The sequence below is a fragment of the Littorina saxatilis genome, linkage group LG11 (assembly GCF_037325665.1).
Source record: "Littorina saxatilis isolate snail1 linkage group LG11, US_GU_Lsax_2.0, whole genome shotgun sequence".
Lineage (NCBI taxonomy): Eukaryota > Metazoa > Mollusca > Gastropoda > Littorinimorpha > Littorinidae > Littorina > Littorina saxatilis.
Genome location: NC_090255.1, coordinates 11,366,606 through 11,381,605, shown reverse-complemented (window position 1 = coordinate 11,381,605; position 15,000 = coordinate 11,366,606). Strand labels below are relative to the sequence as shown.

Genomic DNA, 15,000 nt, shown 5'->3' with positions numbered 1-15,000 from the left:
TCCGAATCGTCAGAAAACTTTCTAAAATGCCGCCATCGGTATACTATCTTTAAACAGTTTCAATATAATTAAATCGATAACTGAAAATGAAAATTGTAAACGAACATCAAAAATATGAATTATATAAAACTAGTCGGGTCAATTATATCTAACTGTTTTATTTTAGGTGTTAACACAAATGCTGTCAACATTTACCATGGAACCACTTTGTACCTAACATTCTTAAACTGTGATTCACATTGGTAATATTAGAAAAGATCCAAAGTCAAATCTTTTTTTGTAAACTGACTACGGTATATATAAAGATTATTTCTGGTGTTAGTAAATCCGGCCTCAAAACACAGGTAAGTCAAGAGGAAAAAATGACATACAAAATAATAAGCATGACCCAGACAGACAGACAGACAGTGAGACAGACAGACAGACAGACAGACAGACAAACAGACAGACAGTGAGACAGACAGACAGACAGACAGACAGACAAACAGACAGACTGACTGATAAGCCTAGATAGATATATAGATAAATAGATAGATACATACATACATAAATAGATAGAAAGATAGATCGATAGGTAGATAAATATATATATAGATAGGTAGATAGATAGATAGATGGAGAGATGGACAGATAGATAGATAGATAGATAGATAGATAGATAGATAGATAGATAGATAGATAGATAGATAGATAGATAGATAGATAGATTGTTTATTTGAGTGACTGATTGATCGATTGGTGACGGAGAAAGACAGAGGCAAAACAACAGTAACAGAATCATATCAACATTTCAGCACTTTAATTCCCATAACATTCTACAGTCAGTCACCTCATCAATTGTCAGGAACAACACGACATACACAATTCTCCTGAGTACGTCAATAAAAAGCACAAATCGTTCGATCTATACGATTCTGATGAGTCTTTTCTTTTTAATCAAAATGGCTACCGTTTCAATCAAAATGGCTACCTTTTTAATCAAAATGGCTACCTTTTTAATCAAAATGGCTACCTTTTCAATCAAAATGGCTACCTTTTCAATCAAAATGGCTACCTTTTTAATCAAAATGGCTACCTTTTCAATCAAAATGGCTACCTTTTCAATCAAAATGGCTACCTTTTTAATCAAAATGGCTACCTTTTCAATCAAAATGGCTACCTTTTTAATCAAAATGGCTACCTTTTCAATCAAAATGGCTACCTTTTCAATCAAAATGGCTACCTTTTCAATCAAAATGGCTACCTTTTTAATCAAAATGGCTACCTTTTCAATCAAAATGGCTACCTTTTCAATCAAAATGGCTACCTTTTCAATCAAAATGGCTACCTTTTCAATCAAAATGGCTACCTTTTTAATCAAAATGGCTACCTTTTTAATCAAAATGGCTACCTTTTCAATCAAAATGGCTACCTTTTCAATCAAAATGGCTACCTTTTCAATCAAAATGGCTACCTTTTTAATCAAAATGGCTACCTTTTTAATCAAAATGGCTACCTTTTCAATCCAAATGGCTACCTTTTCAATCAAAATGGCTACCTTTTTAATCAAAATGGCTACCTTTTTTAATCAAAATGGCTACCTTTTTAATCAAAATGGCTACCTTTTTAATCAAAATGGCTACCTTTTCAATCAAAATGGCTACCTTTTCAATCAAAATGGCTACCTTTTCAATCAAAATGGCTACCTTTTCAATCAAAATGGCTACCTTTTCAATCAAAATGGCTACCTTTTCAAACATTTGGATCCCTTTCATCTTGCGTTGTTAAGTTTTAACTCAAATTTGTTTAGAGTGTCCCATTTCTTCAACAGATTTACCCAAAACGTTTCCCATACCTATGTAACGTTATTCAACATGTTCTTATTAATTACAATGAACACACATCCCCTAAGAACGGATTTATAATGCTTAAAAGCTGGAATTATATTAGTCCTGTGCCGGTATTTATTTGAACTGGAAATGTCCGGGCAATTGTCTTCTGAAATGGAACTTCTCCCAAAGGCCTGACTTATAATGGCAAAGTAGTGCCGGGAGAGAAAGCGACTCGTCCAGTCAGTTAGTCACTGAAATAAACTCGTTTTGGTTACAACAACATTAACAAAAAGAAAATCAATAACTACACATTTATTCAACAAAATCACAGTTGTTTTTCCTTTGTTTTGTTTGGGTTGTGTTTTACATTACAAATATCGCAGTGAATTTAGAAATTCTCACTTTTGGCGCAAGTGTGACGCCATACTGGTCGACCTACATAACGACACAGGAGGAGGAGGGAGGGGGTGCAGCGTTAGGGTTAGGGGGGATGATGGGGTCCACGTCATAGGTGTTGGTGTCCACTCGCTCCGGCCCTTTGCTGGCCCCTGGCACGTCCTGACGTGTGGGCTGGTTGAACGTCTTGCCGTAGTCGTCGTCTGAGTAGGCTGTGGACAATAACAACAACAATATCAATAACAACAATCACAATAACAATAACATTGGTTGAACGTCTTGCCGTAGTCGTCGTCTGAGTAGGCTGTGGACAATAACAACAACAATATCAATAACAACAATCACCATAACAATAACATTGGTTGAACATCTTGCCGAAGTCGTCGTCTGAGTAGGCTGTGGACAATAACAATAATTGTCAGTAGTACTCGTTTCACATGACTGATGTGAAGCAGTTGATTGGCTAATGGCAATGCGCTTAAAACTGTAAGCCCACTCTTGGAGTCCGCTAACAAACCCAGAGAGCGTATTTATGCGCCTGTGCTCCTTCTTTCAATTTAAGAAGATTCTTCTCATCCTCCGTGCTAGTGACATTATCAAACAATGATGCTTGACCCTAAAATTCCCCGCGGAAAAAAAGCAGAAGTGGGATTTTTTTCTGACAGATGTCGAGCTAGATCATGCATCATTTGGTAGTCGACTGATTCGTTTGGCTGCCCTCCGCACATGCAGCAGACGACAGCGTCAGTTCAGTACCGACATTAACAGTTTTCGCATATTTCAGGACAACAACGATGTAAAAAGAACACGCGATGTCTTCAAGACATTCTAACCATTGTATCATTGCACCAACCTCCCAGATGAATGCAGATACATTACAAAAAATAACATGCCAACTTTATTTTTTTGCTACTGAGGGAACCATCGTGTCACTTTGACATCAGGGGATGTCACTAAGATGCTTGGGGGTTGTTCATTCTTTGGGAGCATGGTAACTTCTGGTACATGTTTGTCTACCAAACAATAACTGAATATAAAAGTGAAACTGTATGCTTACGGGTACATTTAGCTTAACTGTAACTCATACTATTAGTTGATAATCGATAAAACGGTGCAGAGGATCATCATATCGTAAAAGGCATGATTGGCGATACCCCCGAAATTTGCATATGTGGCGAGAAGCTTGAAAGTCATACCAAAGCCGGCACACACACAAAAGTAGATCTAACTCGACCCGTCCACACAGTTATCTTATCGCCCGCAGAAAAATGTGCCTTGTCAAATGTTTTAATCTCTTGACAATATCCTCTGTATCAATTATTGTGGCTGCTACTGTGCATTAGTTCGTCCGAATGTGAGGGTTTAAACACCAAGTAATAAGCACCGTTAAAAGCCAGTACCCTTTTGTTTCACGTGCATCACTAGGTATTCCCCTTGTACTTTTTATACCAATTTCATAGGACTTTATGCCAACCTTTTTCACCCTGACACAGAATCCGTTCACGTGTTTAGCATGGCGCAATAAAACTGTTTCCTGAAATTGTTCGGATGTAACACTTAAATATGAACAGTGTAGTAGTAGTAGTAGTAGTAGTAGTAGTAGTAGTAGTAGTAGTAGTAGTAGTAGTAGTAACAGTTGTAGTAGTAGTAGTAGTAGCAGTAATAGTTGCAGTAGAAATAGCGGTGGTGGTAGTGGTGGAATCAATAGTAGTAGAAGTAGTAGTAGTAGTAGTAGTAGTAGTAGTAGTTTGTTTGTTTGTTTGCTTAACGTAGTGCCATATCAGGGCGGTGCTGCTTTGACATATAACGTGCGCCACACACAAGACAGAAGTCGCAGCACAGGCTTCATGTCTCACCCAGTCACATTATTCTGACACCGGACCAACCAGTCCTAGCACTAACCCCATAATGCCAGACGCCAGGCGGAGCAGCCACTAGATTGCCAATTTTAAAGTCTTAGGTATGACCCGGCCGGGGTTCGAACCCACGACCTCCCGATCACGGGGCGGACGCCTTACCACTAGGCCAGTAGTAGTAGTAGTAGTAGTAGTAGTAGTAGTAGTAGTAGTAGTAGTAGTAGTAGTTGTTGTTGTTGTTAGTGGCAGTCGTAGTGGTAGAATATGAAATGATCATGTACACTTTTCATTCCACGATGGCGGACATATGTGAGAATGTGTTGATGCAAAGAGAAGATGAAATACGAAACACAGGATGCAGCCACGAGAGAGTACTGAGGAAAGAAAAATAAACGGTGATACAAGGACTGGGTGGCCGAGTGGTAAACGCACTTGCCTCGGAAGCGAGAGGTTGCGAGTTCGACCCTGGGTCAGGGCGTTAGCAATTTTCTCCCCCTTTTCCTAACCTAGGTGGTGGGTTCAAGTGCTAGTCTTTCGGATGAGACGAAAACCCGAGGTCCCTTCGTGTACACTACATTAAGGTGTGCACGTTAAAGATCCCACGATTGACAAAAGGGTCTTTCCTGGCAAAATTGTATAGGCATAGATACAAATGTCCACCAAATACCCGTGTGACTTGGAATAATAGGCCGTGAAAACTAAATACTCGCCTTAATTGGCTTGAGATTTACTGGCCGATGTGAATGCGTGATATATTGAGTAAAAAATTCCATCTCACACGGCAGAAATTAATATGTAAAGCGCTTAGAGAACGTCAAGCGCTATATAAATCGCCCCATGCATTACGGGCAAGGCCGCCCCAACAGTGAAGGGTGTCATGGTGTATTATAAACCAAAACAATGGACAACAAAACTCTTACTTTCTTTCCAAAAGCCAAAGATGAAAGCAGGTCCGGGTGGAGGGCTGGGCTGCTTCCTGTAAAGAATATCATACAATTAAACATACATGTTCCTTTCCGTGCAAACTACCATGTTAGCCATCACATATCTTGTCAGGCTTTAACACGGAATTACAGTATCTTTTCCATGCTTATCGAACATAAAAACAAGAACAATTGAGACACACACAAAACATTAATCCTTAACAAAACAAAGAAAAGGAGTTGATTTGTTTTATGTGTATAAAAGTGGAAGAAAGGGAGTTGATTCGTTTTATGTGAGTGGAAGAAAGGGAGTTGATTTGTTTTATGTGAGTGGAAGAAAGGGAGTTAATTCGTTTTAAGTGAGTGGAAGAAAGGGAGTTGATTCGTTTTATGTGAGTGGAAGAAAGGGAGTTGAGTCGTTTTATGTGAGTGGAAGAAAGGGAGTTGATTTGTTTTATGTGTATAAAAGTTGAAGAAAGGGAGTTGATTCGTTTTATGTGAGTGGAAGAAAGGGAGTTGATTCGTTTTATGTGAGTGGAAGAAAGGGAGTTGATTCGTTTTATGTGAGTGGAAGAAATGGAGTTGATTCGTTTTATGTGAGTGGAAGAAAGGGAGTTGATTTGTTTTTTGTTTTGTTCATCTGGGCATGCAGACTGTCACGTGGGATAAGATCATTCTTGAACTTGAACATTGCACCATAATTCAACAACACGTGCGTCGCACGACTGAACGTATACATCCTGTTGACTCGAGTGGATAACCAGTTCTTTAGGATTGATTTTTGTTCTTCTGCACGAACTTAAAATAACAAATTTTCATTCTGTACAGAAAGCTAACAGGTCGTTGAATGTTCGTTCGTGTCTAAGATGGTGAGGCATGCTCTGAGTTTTAAATCGTACATCTCTGGTAGGAAATCAAGGAACATATCACCTTAACATAACCTATACGCATCAAACATTCTAACATTTTCGGGAATTGATTTACTTCTGCGAGTAGTATATATTATACACGCCTCTAAAGAAAGGCGATACTTACGGAGGAGGTGGCTGTCGCTTGACGGGGGTGACCTGTCTCGGTGGAGGTCTCTGCTTACATCTAAAAAATAAATAAAAAATCCAAAATGACAAGTATTGCATAGATACATGTCACTATACCGATATTGAATAAAAAGTCTTAAACAACAACAACAACAACAACAGATCCACAAACCACAACCACAACAACAACAACAACAACAACAACAACAACAACAACAACAACAACAACTATTAATGAACGCTAACAAATTGAAATAACCCGAGCACCAAACGTGAGCTCATGTTCAGAGAAGTTTGCTGTATGTGTTGATTGCATGGCTACTTCAAAGGCCTTTGAGCTATAAATCCTAACATGTTGTCCTTTTTTCTGAGAAAGACCAACTTGCTATTTATTTGTTCACATTTATAAAGTTTTTGATTTTTGATTGCCATAATTGTGACCCTCCACCACGGGATGAGTCACATGTCACCTTTGCATGTATTTCATATTTTTACATTTCCCTAAAGAGTTTTTTATGCTCTATCCAGTGGTGAAAACCGTTTTAGAAAAGAGCGAAAGCTTTTTGAGTTATAAGCCTGTGACTAAGGTGACCCTCACACTGTTACCAGACACATCCCGGACTTAAATTAAGTCTAGCGCAGAACCGCGCGAGGTGACATGCGACTCATTTCGTGGTGGAGGGTCATATATTGTCTCTCTTGCCTTCCTCTCTGTCTATTTACTCAGAACTAATTCAAATGCTAATATTAATAACTATATAATAATGAACAACAGTTAACACAGCAGAATATCAGAGAATGTTGCCCAAGCAAATATTAGAAAATTAAATGAAATACCATGGTGGCAAACACGACAACACTTGATACTGGACTTACTTGTCAAAGAGGACGGGCTAGATGTATGACGGTATGTGACTGACATGATGCCAAAAGACACATATATCTCAGTAGACAGAAACACAACAAAGGCACAGGAAAACCAAAACAAGTCGCGTGAAGCGATATAAAAGCATTTAGTCAAGATCAAAACTACAAACCAATCATCGCCGAGACCACATTCAAATATTATCGGACAACGTAGGAGTGGCACTACTACAAAACGGAAGCACCCTATACAGTGACAGCATCTCCAAAGCCAAGATCCTCCTAAACCAGTTCCAGTCTGTCTTTACCCGAAACGACGGCTCACCACCCCCCCAGATGAAAGGCCAACCCTATCCCAGTCTAAATGAACTCTTGATTAGTGAAAACGGAGTGGCAAAACTCTTAAGAAACCTGAACCCCTCCAAAGCCCCTGGCCCCGACAACATACCCAACACAGTACTAAAGATATGTGCAGATTCCATTGCCCCATCCCTCACCCTGATCTTCAATCTTTCAGTCAGCACAGGCCAAGTCCCATCTGACTGGCGCTCAGCGAACATCTCTTCCGTGTTCAAGAAAGGCGACAAGAACAAAGCAGAAAACTACCGCCCCGTGTCCCTAACCTCGGTAGCCTGTAAGTTGCTGGAACACATCATCTGCCGCCACCTACACACTCACCTTGAGAAACACAACATCCTTACCAGCAGAAACCATGGATTTAGAACCGGACACTCCTGCGAGACCCAACTGCTTACCACTATGCAAGACCTCCTCCACTCAAACGACCAGGGAAGGCAAACTGACATTGCCATTTTGGACTTCAGTAAGGCCTTCGACACAGTCCCCCACCACAAGCTGCTCGGCAAGCTGGACCACTACGGTGTCCGTGGACCCATCCACACCTGGCTCTCCAATTTCCTGACAAAGCGGAAGATGAAGGTGGTGCTGGAAGGAGAAGCAAGCGACGAAGTCCCAGTCATTTCGGGAGTCCCACAGGGAACGGTCCTTGGACCTCTTCTCTTCCTTGTGCACATAAACGACCTCCCCGATCAAGTGAAGGCAAACGTACGACTCTTCGCAGACGACTGCCTACTCTACCGTGACATACGCTCATTCCAGGACCACATCGAACTTCAAAAAGACCTTAAGAACCTAGAGTGCTGGGCAGAACAATGGGGCATGAGATTCAACGCGCAGAAATGCTACATCTTATCCACCAAACCCAAATCCCAGTACTTCTACACACTGGACAATACCATCCTTAAACACGTCAGCCAGAGTACCTATCTCGGCATCCAAATATCCTCCGACCTGAAATGGTCACCCCACATCTGCAACATCTGCAACAAGGCAGGGTCCGTCCTCGGATTCCTACGAAGAAACCTGCACAACTGCCCGCAAGAGTGCAGACGCATGGCGTACGTCACTCTTGTCCGATCGACCCTTGAGTATGGGGCAGTTGTGTGGGACCCTTATCTAAAACAGGACATCGACAAAATCGAGAAGGTACAGCACAAGGCAGCCAGATTCATCTGCAAAGACTACAGATCCAGAGAACCTGGCTGCATCACAGCAATGCTACAGCGACTAAACCTACCCACACTTGCAGATCGGCGCAAACAACTCCGCCTGACAATGCTATATAAAATAACGGGAGGACAAGTACCAGCTATACCCCCAGAAAGTTTCCTCACCCCCGCAGATAAGACCAAGCGGAAAATTATATCAACAAAGTTTTACGGGTGCACATCAGAAAACCCCGTTGAGAAGCGAGTCTACAACAACTCGAGACCCTTCAAAATTCCGGATAGCCGATCTGAACCGTATAGAAACTCTTTTTTTGTCAGGACGCCGACTGAATGGAACCGCCTACAAGACTCCGTGGTACATTCAGCAACTGCCAACACATTTACATCAGGTGTTGGCAGGGCCCCACCACCATAGGCGCACCGCCAGGTGTTTTTATCCTGCTTTTAAACACTGCCCAAATTCCAGTAGTTGACACCACCAACCTGGAAGGGCATGCATGTATAGAAAGTTTTTAAACTCCGTCACGCTGCGCTCTCTCGCCCATTGCGACGACAGCCATTATTGGCTACTGCAATGTACTTCATCCAGATCCAGAGAACCATACATAAGACCGAGACGGGTCACGCTCGCCGCCGCGAAGCACGCGTCCGTGTACGTTGTAGTACTTACTGAACCTATTTTCTTTCTCTCTGAACACATTTTTAGAGTAAACATGACATATCTATATATTTTTGAATTCAGGAGAAGATGAGGAATACGATGCATTCATTTTTCAACCTGTTTCTGAAAATTCGATTTTAATGACAACTTTAATGAGCAAACTGATGAACTAAATTTAAAGATTCCAAGCTGAAATGCAATCCCATAGTCCGGACTTCGTCGAAGATTGCTTAATCAAAATTTCAATCAATTTGGTTGAAGAATGAGGGTGTGACAGTGCTGCCTCAACTTTCAAAAAAAGCCGGATATGACGTTATCAAAGACATCTATTGAAAAAAGGAAAACAACGTCTGGGGATATCATACCCAGGAACTCTGATGTGAAGTTTCATGAAGGTCGGTTCAGTGGTTTTCTCGGAATCGCTTTATGCACACACACACACACACACACACACACACACACACACACACACACACACACACACACACACACACACACACACACACACACACACACATACATACACACACCACGACCCTCGTCTCGATTCCCCGTCCATGTTAAAACATTTAGTCAAAACTTGACTAAATGTAAATAAAAGAAACCTTGTTCGACAAGGTTAACAAGCTGGTCTGAGATTATCGTGTTGGTAGCACGAATACACGCAATGCTAGAAATAGAAAAGAAGTCGCGTGAAGCGAAATTAATACTAACCTGTCGAACTCGCAGCTCTAATGAGACTGAACTCACAGCATTGTTTTCACCAAGACAATAGGTTCACCGATACCCCGGGGCCGAGAAAACGCTGACACATTGTACGAGGGTGACCTCAAAGGTCGACATTATACCATGTCCTTATTCTTATTCTTAACTGCCGTGGAGCTCTGACTGCTAGTGATACCGGACTTACTTGTTACAGGTGGGCAGGTTCCTGAAGCACAGTCGGAGTGCAGGCCAGATGACCTTTTATCCTTATCCTTAACTGCCGTGGAGCTCTGACTAATAGTGATACCGGACTTACTTGTTACAGGCGGGCAGGTTCCTGAAGCACATACGTAGTGCAGGCCAGATGACCTTATCCTTTTTTAGTCTTAACTGCCGTGGAGCTCTGACTAATAGTGATACAGGACTTACTTGTTACAGGCAGGCAGGTTCCTGAAGCACAGTCGGAGTGCAGGCCAGATGACCTTATCCTTAACTGCTGTAGACCTAATAGTGATAATGAACTTACTTGTTACAGAGGGCGGGCAAGTTCCTGAAGCACAGACGGAGTGCAGGCCAGATGACCTTATCCTTATCCTTAACTGCTGTAGAATAGTGATAATGGACTTACTTGTTACAGAGGGCAGGCAGGTTCCTGAAGTAGAGACGGTGTGCAGGCCAGATGACCTTATCCTTAACTGCTCTAGAATACTGATAATGGACTTCCTTGTTACAGAGGGCGGGAAAGTTCTTGAAGCACAGACGGAGTGCAGGCCAGATGAATCGCCAGAGGAGGTAGATGAGTAGAGCCAGCAGAGCGATGCCCAAGATGGCTGCCATCACCACCCACCCTACACTGTCATCCCAGAAGTTGTTTTTCCGATTCTTGCTGGCGTCCTCTCCCGGTGACGCAATCACTGCCACGTCGGGAAGCGAAAACAGGTTGTTGGCATTCCCGGTTATGATGCGTCTGCCGCTCCCGTCTACCTCAGTTCCCGTACCTGAACCTACACCTGCATTTGCATCTGCATTTGCATCTGCATCTGCGTCGGTGTCATCGGGTGGGTCGGGCGGGGTACATTCCTGGAATATGAAATAGCGTTCCAGCTCACTATTTTGTCTTGTGACTTTAACAAACGAAAGTAATCAGGATGAAGGTTACACTGCCTTTCCAGGGAAACCACAATGATTATGTTCTTCGGAAGGGGATGGGGTGTTGTAAGCATGAGTACACGAGTAAATATCATTGCGACAAAAACACCCAATTAACTGACTATTATCATTTTACAAATATCAGCACCCATTCCAAATTATTTTAAAAATACATTTTATAAAGTGAATTAAGCTTAATTTGGGGTCCTGATTTGGTCTATTATGGTCCGCTGGACCCGAAAAGCAATAGCTAACTAACTAACTAACTAAGCTTAATTTGTTGAGGAAAACTTACCAGAGCTGTGATGGAGACAAAGTAAGGAGAGCTTGACAGAGGACCCGGCACCTTGCCCAGATCTGTGGCCACCACTTGGAAGTTGATTACCTCCCCTGCCGTCATGGCCTTCGTCAAGACAATGGCACCAGATGGCTCCACTTTCGCTCCTGTGCCTTGACCTGAAAACAGAGTTGTGGACCGTTAAGATAGGCTGTCCTCTTTTTCATTGTCACAAAAAAGTACGTTTGTAGAATATTAATCATAGATAAAAAGGAGCATTCTCTGTTTTTGTTTGTCGATTTTGCACCAGGTGGCTCAACTTTCGCCCCTGCGCTTTAACCTGTGTACTATATTGTGCATCGTAAATATCAGGGTAGGCGTTGCATCTTTTTCAGTGTTTAAACATCAGCAAAGCAAAATATTCACAATGATATACAAAATTCCCGTTTGTGGACCGTTTCATTATAGACTACAAAAAGTCCAAAACTCGGCAGCACGCCTCATTCTCAAAGCACGAAAACGAGATCACGCAACACCACTTCTTCACACACTGCACTGGTTACCTATTCAAGCCCGCATTGACTACAAACTGTCCACCCTCTGCTTTAACTTCTTTTCTGGCTCGTCTCCTGCTTACTTCTCTGAACTCCTCACCGTCTATTCTCCAGCAAGACAACTCCGTGCCTCTTCTGACTGTCGCATCCTCACCATTCCACACACCAAAACTAAAACATACGGACAGCGCACTTTTACTTTCTGCGCAACCACACAATGGAATTCTCTCCCCTTTCACATCCGCCACTCTCAGTCACCCCAAGCATTCAAACGAGCACTTAAAACGCACCTCTTCAAGAAATACAACCCCTGATTTTGTTTTCTCAGTCCATCAGTAGGCTACATGTAGTGTATTTGTTGTTTTAGTGATTTGTCACTACCTATTTTATTCATGTTATTATTATTTAGTTAGTGGAAGAATCTTTTGTAATGTATGTTTGATGGTGTATGCTTTTAATTAAGCGTTGTTGACTATGAATGTAGATGTAAATGATTGTATAACTGTGTTTTAATTGTAAATGTGTCAAGCGCAAAGAGCATAATTGTAAAGGTATGATGTTGCGCTATTAAATGCTCATTTATTATTATTATTATTATGAAAAAGAAAATTTACTTGTTTGTGATTGTGAATTTTGTGAATCATTGTGAATGTTTTGCTTTGCCGATCATTAAACGTCCCATAAACTTAGCGTTCCATAGTCGTGTACATTTATATTTCTTTCTATGCTTGATTTTGTATTCTCTTTCGGATCGGTTATTGATTTACTGTTAACGGGGCTTCCTAGAGACGCTCGACCGACACTCTTTCTTTGTCCACTATACGACCGACATTATTTCAATCAAGCTTTTAAAACACTTACTCTTGCATAGACCTACGCAGTAGAATCATGTATAACGCAGAATGCTAAAGTATAACTTTGGAAGCAATCTGAAGGCCTTTTTTTCCATGACATTATTTCTTAATTTATCAGTTTGGAGCTGTAGCAACAAAAGTAAAATCGCGATAAAAACCGATTATCTTGATTTCAAAAGCTGACTATTTCCTTCATCCGTCATGTTAAAAGCACCATGCATAATTATATAGTTAACTGTTGACGGAAGAAGTTACTTTTGGATATCAAACTCCGCTAGAGAGACCTTGAATTGTATCCAAAGCAGCAGAGACGGACGCAGTGGCGTAGTGGTAAGACATCGGCCTCCTAATCGGAAGGTTGTGAGTTCGAATCCTGGGCGCGGCCGCCTGATGGGTTAAGGTTGGAGATTGTTCCGATCTCCAAGGTCAACGTATGTGCAGACCTGCTAGTGATTTACCCTTCTTCGTGTGTACACGCAAGCACAAGACCAAGTGCGCACGGAACAGATCCTGTAATGTCAGAGTTCGGTGGGTTAAAGAAACACAAAAATACCCAGCATGCCTCCCCCGAAATCGGCGTATGCTGCCTGAATAGCGGGGTAAAACCGAGCATACACGTAAAAACCCTCTCATGCAAAAACATGAGTGAACATGGGAGTTTCAGCCCATGAACGAAGAAGAAGAAGAAGATCCAAAGCAGCTACCTGTGTAGACGAAGGCGTTGTTTTGTTCTGTCAAGTCTCCATCCTTTGCGTCGTCGACTTTACCAGCCACTGTGTCTGCCTTTGTATCGCAGGCGTTGACCTCAATCCGCTTTGCCCGTTCTTGCTGAAAATGCAAAACATGACGTCACTGCGGTTACGTCACACAAGATAAATATGAATAAATAAGGATTCCAAGAAGCGGCTGGTGTGGTTTATGTCAAGATCTCCGTTACCAAAGTAGAATTATTTTAAACTAAAAGAAGTAAGTGTCATTTGCCTGTAAATAGTTTCAGGGGAATGAATCATGGACGCTTTGTGGTCTAAACATTTGTCAATTAATATTACAGACTAACCCTTATAGCACGAGCTCGGATAGTACGAATTTCGTCATAACTCGACTTTTTTCTGGGGCCCTGCAAACTGCTCTCTCTTTCATAGTAAATACATTATTGATAACTCGAAGCTTCATTAAGACGAATATATTGATAACTCGTTGTTATTTCATGACCCCTTGACCCCAAAACAGCCCACATAAGTCGAATAAATGAAGAAAATGAAAAAAATATCACGAGACAGGCCTCTTCTGGAAACTTCAGCCCAACAGGGGACGGGGATATAGCTCAGTTGGTAGCGCGCTGGATTTGTATTCAGTTCGCCGCTGTCAGCGTGAGTTCGATCCCAGGTTCGGCGGAAACTTATTTCACAGAGTCAACTTTGTGTGCAGACTCTCTTCGGTGTCCGAACTCCCCCCCGTGTACACTACATTGGGTGTGCACGTTAAAGATCCCACGATTGACAAAAGGGTCTTTCCTGGCAAAATTGCTTAGGCACAGTTAATAATTGTCTACCCATACCCGTGTGACTTGGAATAATAGGCCGTAAAAGGTAAATATGCGCCGAAATGGCTGCAATCTACTGGCCGTATAAAATTTCATCTCACACGGCATCACTGCAGAGCGCCTAGAACTGTACCCACGGAATATGCGCGATATAAGCCTCATTGATTGATTGATTGATTTAACAAGTCCTTTGTCCACAAGGGAGAAACCTGCTCTGGTGGGAAGAGAAGCAAGGGGAGCGGGTCACAGTTCTTCCATGTGCTAACATGTCAGGCACAGAGAAGCTCCCTCTTCTTGTCATAGGCAAGTTTGCTAGGCCCAGATGCTTCAAGGGGATGGACATGAACCGCCTCCCAACAGAGTACAAGCACCAAAAGAGGGCCTGGATGGACTCTGCACTCTTCACATCCTGGGTCAACAAGCTGGACCAGAAGATGGCCATCCGTGAGAGAAAGATAGCCCTCATCATGGACAACTGCCCCGCCCATCCCACAGTCCCAGCACCCAAGGTAATCTTCCTTCCACCAAACACAACAAGCGTCACACAGCCAATGAACCAAGGGATCATCCAAAACCTCAAGGTTCATTACAGGCATCTTTATGTGAAGCGTGGTCTGCTTCCTGCTGTGGAGAAGAAGGAGGCCGTCATAATGGACCCTGCTAGACTGCATGTCTGCTCTCAAGGATGCCTGGACCAAAGTCAAGCCAAGTACTGTCGCCAACTGCTTCAAGCACTGTGGATTCTTCAAGGATCAAGCCACAATCATATGTGAGGATGACCCTGAGGATGACCTGCCACTTGCCCAGCTGGTTGCCAACCTCCAAGCCAGCAACATGTCAG

At 42.3% G+C, this 15,000-nt stretch overlaps 1 protein-coding gene across 2 annotated transcripts in view; it reads right to left on the bottom strand.

Annotated features, from left to right (window-relative positions):
* LOC138979740 (uncharacterized) overlaps positions 1-15,000 on the bottom strand; it is a 64,487-nt gene that overhangs the window by 29,670 nt on the left and 19,817 nt on the right. The window contains exons 10-16 of one of the 2 annotated variants that reach the window (XM_070352481.1): positions 13,321-13,444; positions 11,227-11,387; positions 10,537-10,862; positions 10,411-10,440; positions 6,022-6,081; positions 4,984-5,039; positions 2,247-2,419 (exon numbers count right to left, since the gene is read on the bottom strand). The exons of the other annotated variant lie outside the window; for it this stretch is intronic. Of the exons in view, the coding sequence (XP_070208582.1) occupies positions 2,247-2,419; positions 4,984-5,039; positions 6,022-6,081; positions 10,411-10,440; positions 10,537-10,862; positions 11,227-11,387; positions 13,321-13,444 (930 nt within the window). The remainder of the gene's footprint in view (positions 1-2,246; positions 2,420-4,983; positions 5,040-6,021; positions 6,082-10,410; positions 10,441-10,536; positions 10,863-11,226; positions 11,388-13,320; positions 13,445-15,000) is intronic. 2 annotated transcript variants of the gene reach the window in all.